Source organism: Enoplosus armatus, chromosome 12 (genome assembly GCF_043641665.1).
Source record: "Enoplosus armatus isolate fEnoArm2 chromosome 12, fEnoArm2.hap1, whole genome shotgun sequence".
Classification (NCBI taxonomy): domain Eukaryota; kingdom Metazoa; phylum Chordata; class Actinopteri; order Centrarchiformes; family Enoplosidae; genus Enoplosus; species Enoplosus armatus.
Window position 1 is genome coordinate 13,428,214 of NC_092191.1, and position 8,597 is coordinate 13,436,810.

The 8,597-nt window shown below is 41.0% G+C and overlaps 1 protein-coding gene across 1 annotated transcript; it reads left to right on the forward strand.

The window, feature by feature from the left end:
• The first annotated feature begins 1,589 nt into the window (after window positions 1–1,589).
• On the forward strand, window positions 1,590–5,435 carry plaua (plasminogen activator, urokinase a). The gene is made up of 11 exons (XM_070916237.1): window positions 1,590–1,720; window positions 2,655–2,759; window positions 2,866–2,893; window positions 3,019–3,157; window positions 3,243–3,325; window positions 3,414–3,455; window positions 3,555–3,735; window positions 3,854–3,999; window positions 4,088–4,228; window positions 4,314–4,462; window positions 4,972–5,435. Exons 2-11 carry the CDS (start codon window positions 2,709–2,711, stop codon window positions 5,164–5,166), a joined length of 1,155 nt encoding a protein of 384 aa, XP_070772338.1. The 5' UTR covers window positions 1,590–1,720; window positions 2,655–2,708; the 3' UTR covers window positions 5,167–5,435.
• Window positions 5,436–8,597: the final 3,162 nt, after the last annotated feature.

Here is an 8,597-nt window from a genome sequence, read left to right on the forward strand (position 1 = left end):
CATCTCTTAAAGCCCCCTGGTTCACAAGGTTGTCATAGCTGGCTATTGTCACGTCAAAGAGGGGGAAATGTGAGTAACACAGGCCTCAGAGAGCATAGTCTAGAAATCCCCTGTCCATAACAATGCCTATTGTTTAAAGGGAAGTTGTGTTACATGACTAGTAGAAGATGTGCAAAAAATGTTGTCTTGAAAAATCACTGCTCTGTTATAAAAACCAGATTTAGGAGTAAAGAAGTTGGTCTAAGTCACTCATCTGGTAAAAATGTATAATTCTTTAAAGTTTCAGGAATACATGCTTTTAAGTGGTGCAGCTGGCATGAGGCAACAGGCAGATGATTCAACAGGATGTACAAGTCGGTTTAGATGCAGTGCAAGGTGTACTGACGAAAGAAGTGAGATCATTTTATCTTAGTAACGCTTCAAATAAGTGCATCAAGTGGTCTTATATTTGTGTTTTGTGGTCTTAATGTCTCTAAGCAACCTTCGAGTGATGAGTGTCTTGCTTGTTATATGTTTAAGAATTATGATACTTATTTTCATGTAGCACCTTTCTTAACAAGCTCACAGGGTGCTGCACAAGTGACAGCAATACACATTAAAAACAATAACCAAATAAAAGAGTAAGCATGCATAAAATCAACAGATAACACAAGATAAATATATAATAAATAAAATAATAAATAAAACAATTGCCGGAAAAATACACTTAAGCACATGAAAAAGATCACCCAATAAAAGCTATTTTAGGCTTTCAGAAGAGGTCACTAATGTGAGATGGAGCAAGACTATGAATAGCTTTATATAGAATAATGTTTTAAACCCAATTAAGTAAGGGCAACTTAAATAGGAGCAATGTGTTCATTTTGTTTTGATCTGGTTGAAAGCAGAGTAGCTGGATTTTGTATCGGTTTTAAATGGTGCATGCTATTTTGGTTGAGACTGGAATATAATGCACTGACAAGACTAATATAAAGAATTTACTACTACTTAATGGATGACGATTTCAGGTTTTCAGGATTGAGTCATCATGATGTTTAAAAATGTGACCAAATGCAGAGGTACTTTTACTGCAAATGTAATAGAGGAAATATCTCAACCCATGACCAAATATTTGTTGGAATCCACCATCGCAGATTCTAAATAAATTAGTGTGAATAACCTGGAAATAATGTAGCCATACAAAATAGCACATAAGGACCATTTATCTAATTTCACAGCTTCAAGGGATTAAACACCAGTTTGAGCTGATGCCCCCACGACCATTCATTGATTCCAGTTCATTGGTATTACTTATGAATCTCAAACCTTTTTTACCTTGGAATGGGTTGTGCTCCTCTGCACCCACAGCTGCAGCTGTTTATTATACATATGACCAATTATGGATATGATATTGAACTGTGTTACTATGGTTTAAGCGGAAGTAGGGGGTGTTAAGTGTGTATGTGTCACAGGACATGACAAATTCCTTGAAGATCAGCAATTGAGTGCCCATAATGTTTTCATATGGCCTCCTAAACCCCTCCCACCTGTAGCCTGTGTGTTTTTAAATGGGAGGGAAGGCAGGGAGGATCAGCACTGCAACACCAGAACAACCAACAGCGTGAGTCTGAGTCCTGCCACAACTCAGGTACATATCAGAGGATACAGAGTGGAGACAACAGTCACTCAGCTGGAAGGAATAACAAAGAGCTTCATCGGGATTGCAAGTTTGGACAGAAAGGTAAACATATCTTGAAACAAAGCTTCCTAGTCTGTGGCATTCAGCAAAATGTAAGAAGTTGTTTTAGTTTAAGTCAAGTCAATTTTATTCATATAGCCTAATATCACTTTATAGTCTGTACAGCGTACAACACCTTCTGTCCTTAGACCCTCGATTCACCCCCTTTTAAACGGGGAAAAGTGGAAAAAATGTCAGGAAGAGCAACAGAGGAGGGGTCCCTCTCCCAGGACAGACAGACATGCAATAGATGTCGTGTGTACAGAATAGACCGACATAGTAGAATTACAGTATGGACAATCATGACGACAAAATTATAGATAGATTGTAGATATTGGAGACCTGGAGAGAGGACAGACTACACAAACACACCAGAGGCAAACCTCAAACACACCATTCACACAGATAGGAGAAAGGACACAAACACAAGGAGGGACTAATATTTAAATGCTGAGAACGTGTTTAACCATGCAACCATTTTCTTTATGTTCATTATTGAGTTGATACTGTGTCCCAGAAATATCTAGAAATTCAATGTTTGTACTGTACGCACTGCAAAACTAATGTGATGCAATGGTGTGTGCATGCTAGTAATCAACTAACCTAAATTGATATTGCACTCGCTGTACAGATAGAGATTATGTTTACAGTACAGAGCGCACACAGTGAGCATGCTCTATCTCTCACATTAAAACCTCCACAGCACAGTTGTCCCTCTGCAATAAATGTGGATATGCAATCAGCAGAAATATAACACTGTGTGAACTGAAGATGGGCACACTTAAACTCAGACAAGGAGACCACATGTCCGTTCAATAGTCACACTTGTTTCTGTCCTGTCATGTGCTTAAAGATAAACTCCATGTAAGGGCACAGGGGCTTTAAATACAGTCGTCCAGTTTTTGTTTGTTCCATTTCTGTATTTATTCTTTTTCAGTCTGTCTTCACACAAAAATATCCCCAAAAAGGAGAAGTGAAACCAGAAGTGAAGATGAACCTGTTCGTCATCCTCGCCATCCTTGCAGCATTCAGCGTTGATGCGGTAAGCAACAACAAGAGGAAGTAACTTTTGGTTTAATTGTCATACCCAGGGGGTTCCTAAGAATTTATAAATCTGTATCAACCGAGTTTGTCTGTGCTCCTCTCAGGCTTTTTCACGAAGACGGCCTCAAAAGAGTTGGTTACCTAAACCCCAAGGTAAGTCATCTGTCAAGGCAACACATATTCTTAATATTCTGCATTTGTTGCATCCGGTGACAGACATTAAATGTTCTCGTCTCCCTTTGTATTGTGATCTGCAGTGATGTGTCGGTCTGGGGATGGGGGCAGTTACAGGGGATCTGTTTCCGAGTCCGCATACGGCAGAAGGTGCCTCAACTGGAACATGTTCAGAAACCCTGGGGGAGCTTCAGAGGGACTCGGGGACCATAATTACTGCAGGTATGCCTTAAGTCACCACTCTGGCACCTAGATATGTTATAGGGAGAGGTATCATGTGTTTAACATTATTCCACTTGAATGCCAGGAATCCTAACCAGAGCTTGATGCCGTGGTGCCGTGTCCGAAGAGGAAGGAGGACTGCGAGGGAATTCTGCGATATTCCCAGATGTAAGGCAGAGAGTGGGAATTAAAAAAATCTTGTTAAAATGTTTGATTTGGAGTTATCTAATGATCTCTGTTTTCTGCTCTCATACAGGTTCTACACCAACAGTACAGCCCCCACCTGCTGTGGACACAGGTAGTTGTTGTTTGTTGTATCTTAAAAATTTTCTTTCTCAATGTCATCCTGTGATTCTCTTCATCAGCGCTCACTGACTCGTCCTGTGTGTCCCTGCAGAGCTGACGTGTGGGGAGAGGTCTGAGCGGAGGATGCATAAGATTGTGGGCGGTTCTTTCACACCTATAGAGTCGCACCCATGGGTCGCTGCTATCTTTCATCAACGCAGCGGTTTCCTCTGTGGTGGCTCTCTCATCGCACCGTGCTGGGTTGTCACGGCTGCACACTGCTTCTCTGATGGGTGAGGCAAAACACACGCACACTATCATTTCCTCCACTGTAGTTCTCATACTATAATGGCAATGTGACTCATATGGGTATGTAATATGTTTTCACACTTGTGTTTGCTTTGTGTTCAGTGATAACACTAAAATCCAGCATCTGTCTGTGTACCTGGGGAAGACTGCCATCAACGACACAGATGCTGACAGGGAACAGAGCTTCACTGTGGAAAAACTGATCATCCACCAAAATTACAATGAGTCCAACTTCAACAATGACATAGGTGCGCACAATTGTACCATGTGTATGTATATGAGTGAGAAAGATAAAGAGCTGCATGACTCATGGCTGTGTTTGTCTTTGCATTTCAGCACTGTTGAAGATCAAAAGCAGAAATGGAGGATGTGCAGTGAGGTCAGCGGCTGCACGGGCAGTGTGTCTTCCTCCACCTCTCACTCAGCTTCCTGTCGGATTTCAGTGCAGCATCGCAGGATATGGGAGGGAGGAATACGGTATGTAGTGCAGAACCTCTAACCTACAGATTCATGACTGATCTCTCAGCCATTTCAGTGATTCTTACAGCTGTTTTGTCTGCAGCTGCGTGGTATAACTCCCAGTACCTGAAACAGGCCGAGGTGAAACTGATCTCCCAGACTGAATGTAAAAGCGAATCGTACTACGGAGATCTCATCACTCAGAACATGTTCTGTGCTGGGAGCCCTGACTGGAGCACTGATGCCTGCAAGGTGAGCAGAACTAAGAGTGTGAATATGTGTGTATGTGGAGGATGTGAAAGGCCTGAAGGCTTCTTGCAAACAGTGAATGTATTTCGTCTTGCTTTAAATGTGTGTACAAAAGCAAAGTGTATAAAGAAGTTGTAATCTAATATTTAGTTATGCAACAAGGTTCAAGCTTCAGCAGCATTCAATTATCTGCACTCTTTCTTCCTGAGGAGAAGCACTGAGTTTGTGAAGTGTTGCATATCCTTAGATTTAGATGTTAGATTGATTATATCTGTCTTCTGCTCTCAAGTAGCTGTGTTTATCTGTCAGCCTTTGCATTGAGGAGTTTCTAATCTGTTTCAGTTTTTGTTGCATTTTATATATTTTTGTGAAATAACCACCAATAAGTATTCTTATTCTGGGCTTCAACTGGAGAAATTTAGTTTCATAAAATTGTTCAAATCTGAAGATGTTGGAGCCTTTCTTCACGCTGTGAGCACTGGTTGACTGACTGATGTGTCCTCTCCTCACAGAATGACTCTGGTGGTCCACTGGTGTGTGAAGTGTCAGGTCGGATGTTTCTGTTCGGGGTGGTGAGCTGGGGTGACGGTTGTGCCCAGAAGAACAAACCAGGGGTTTACACGCGGGTCACCAACTACAACAAGTGGATCACAGCCAAAACAGGCCTCTCCAAATACACCGAAGGATTAATGTATCCCCAGAAATGAAGCTGTGGCAGAAAGTCACCTGTTGGGCATTTCATTTCTTAAAGGAACATTTGGCAGCAGTTTTGCGGACTCTCAAGAGAAGCTGATAGGCAGTGAAAATTGTTTTGCACAGTGAAGAGATGCAAGATGTAACAGTTCAAAGTGAATGTTTATTGAAATGTATTTTATTTTTTTATTGTACTTTTTTATTGCTTTTGCATGAACTTTTCATACTTTCTATTTATCTAATTTAATTTAATTTAATTTAATAAGCATTTCCCCTTCTAGAAGGCTGGCCCTGCTGTTTTTTTGCCATAAATAAAATATTTGTTTTACATATACGTTGTGCTCATTAAGCTCTAAACCCCAAGTGTATCTGTCTCTTGCGAGCTCTCACAAAAAGATGTAAAAATGTGCACACCCACTTGCTTTCTTACTGTAGGCTCACATATTTCTGTTCCTGTGTTCATGCTGTTTATCAGAAGAGCAGCAGCCAGCATCTGCTTGAGAACATAAATGTTTGCTGAACAAGTGAAATGTACTTTTTATGAAATTAACTGTAGAAACACAGTGAAAAGACAGTTTGTGTGGTGTCCCTAAGTCAAAACACTGGAGGGCACTGTTGTGTAAACATTACATACAGGCAGCTCACTACTCTCAAACATACTGAGAAGATCATATAAAGTATTTTAGTGTACATACATACATACATATATTAGTTATATTTATACATATATATTAGACAGTTGTAGGTTAAATCCACACTTGTAAAACCTTTTAGAGACAGTGAATCATTCAGATGTGTAGCAATTCCTATTTAATTTTGATTACTTACGAACTGCTTTGTTTTGCTTTGGGGATTTGTTCTTGTAACTCTCTAAAGATACTAATGATGGTTGAGCACGATGGCTGGTGATTCCAGCTGTAAATGACACATAAGCAATCTGGCTTTTTTTCGAGCCTAACTTGCCTTCCAGTCTATATTTGCATTTCATAGGCACAGCAAATAATTCTCCCTATTGTTTAAAACCTACAGAGTGAAGCTCCTCTACAAAGAAAAAGAAATGTTGGTGCAGTCAAACTTCAGGAATTTTGTAATTTGTATCTCCTGTTTCTTGTGCCAAGATAGTAACAGGTCATAAAATTTTTATGTCATAAAAAACATAGTAAGCAAAAACTAAGAATAAAGTAGATTGGGACAAAAACAGAGTTAAAAGAAAGATAAATTAAAGATGAGGTTTAACATCGTTCATGATCAGGAAACAGGAGTAGGAATCTACAGCCACGTTAGCAGCTCTTTGTGCTAAATGCTAACATGCTGATGTTAAGCAGGTATAACGTTTGCCATGTCCTTAGTTTTGCGTGTTAGCATGTTAAGATTTCCTAATTAGCCCTAAAGACAAAGTACACCTAAGGATGATGGGAATGTCATTTGTTTTGCCGGTATTTAGTCATAAACATAAAGTATTGGACAACTTTACTTGATGATGGTGCTAAAGAAGAAATGTCAGGGGATCCCCAAAGTCATTAGGATTCATCCTCTGGGGACCATGAATGTTTGTACTAAATTTCATATCAATCCATCAAATAGTTGTTAAGATATTTCAGTCTGGACCACAGCGGTAGACTGACCAACAGACCGACATTGCAGTGCCTATAGAGGCACTCCGCTACATGGCTAAAGATCCATAAGGCAGTTCATGAATCGTCATCAATAATTGCTGTTTTATTGTATTGGCACAAAGGAAGCATTTTGTAGGGGTGACTGTATTAGTATATAACCAAGTACAACCAATGCCTACCACTGACTTTGGGTGTAGCTACAAACACCAGCTGTGAGCACATAGTTTGTGTCCCAGAAAGTAATGTGTAATGAAAGCAAAGCATGCTTTTGCTTCCATGCAGTTTTAAGAAAAAATATTTATTGTATGACTTATTGCAGTTCTACTAAACATGGTTCTGCTGCAGAGTGGAGGCCGAGCGTCACATTGTCAGACAGCTTACGATTCCCAGGAAAGTCTCAGTGTGGAGCAGCGAGTGTTTATATGTTCGGTTGTCCTCTGACTCACACCTCCAGCACCCACTCCTCTCCCAAAAAAAGAAACATGTCGCAAGGAACGCTAAGCACCACTACTCCAATTATGACAAACAATCAATCAACGCAAATATATTTACAACAGCAACACAGAGAGATCCCAGATAATGTGTGGTGTCATCATCTGAGTACATTGAACAGCCACAGTCCAACTGGTCATCGCATCATTATTGAAAGCGTACTTCAGAACCTCTCTAAGCAACCTGCTGCAATGTTTTCCATCAAAGTCTGTTTGGACAAGTCCACATATACAGATAGTTCTCAGCAGGGCTACTGGAGCCAATCCCAGTCTGTCCCATTCCCCCTCAATTATTCACAGAGACCAGTTTACTTTACTGCTCCTCTACTCTGCCTCAATCCATATATGGGTTCGCGATGCTGTGAGTATGAGTCTTACTCCTCTTTAAGGACAATTCCTAAGGAAGAGGAAGAGGAAGAGAAGAGGAGAGGAGAAGAACAGGGTCTGTTCTAACCAGGTGGACCAGAGTGTCCAGTCTCTCTGGTTTGGTTTGGATCGCAGCTGCTTGTCTACTCCCACATTAGGGACACACATACACACAGGGGGGGTCTCTTGGCAGTAGGCTCTTTGGTCAACACCGGGTCTCAGGGATAAAAATACTGCTGTTTTTGCTGCTGAGGTCTCTGGTTTCCCCAAAACAGATTCAGACACACACAACAGTATGGGATACGCCTGATTATTTGCCTTTAATGCATTAATTACTACAGTTAAGGTATTGCTTTCTCTTTAATGCACACACAATTTCAAGTGTAACCTGTCAGGTGGGTGTTAGACCAGTGGGACAGCTGTTCATCCAGGATCCTCTGTGTCAAAGTAAAGAAGTTGGAGTGTTTGCAGGATCTGTAAGTCTCCGTCTGCAGGAGAGACTCCTTCGTTCAGCTGCAGCCAGCAGCAAGCTGAATCCTTGGTCTTTATTTAGACGTGGACATTTAGGCCTGGAGACGTGAACTCCTGACCCACCTTTTAATGAACACAGATCATATGTCAGATGCAGGTTTGAAGCATCATAAAAAAAAACACAACACACCACCGGTTTTCTTCAACATTACAGTCACTGGTGCAGCTCCTCATCTCCAGTGTCCTCTATGATTTCACAGATGTGAAGCTGACCTTTATCAGGCCGCATGGAGCAGATTCCAAACACAATTATGTTTACAATCTCCTCGTTGTAGATGTGAGCCCCTCCTCTGCACTCACCTCTTCTCTCATGTCTTGGGATCACAATCTCTTCCCATTAAGTTTCCCCAACACTTTCCTTTTTGGGGCTACTGGCATGCATGACGTAATTTGGGAAGCGCTCTCACTTGCAGTGTATATATGTGTGTGTGTGTGTGTGTG

What these genes read in the sequence shown, in the direction of transcription:
- plaua (XM_070916237.1), top strand. Translation starts at nt 2,709, where the DNA reads ATGAACCTGTTCGTCATCCTCGCCATCCTTGCAGCATTCAGCGTTGAT. An exon ending in ACGAAGACGGCCTCAAAAGA is followed by an intron (nt 2,894 to 3,018) that starts GTTGGTTACCTA and finishes TGTGATCTGCAG; the next exon opens with TGATGTGTCGGTCTGGGGAT. An exon ending in GCACACTGCTTCTCTGATGG is followed by an intron (nt 3,736 to 3,853) that starts GTGAGGCAAAAC and finishes CTTTGTGTTCAG; the next exon opens with TGATAACACTAAAATCCAGC.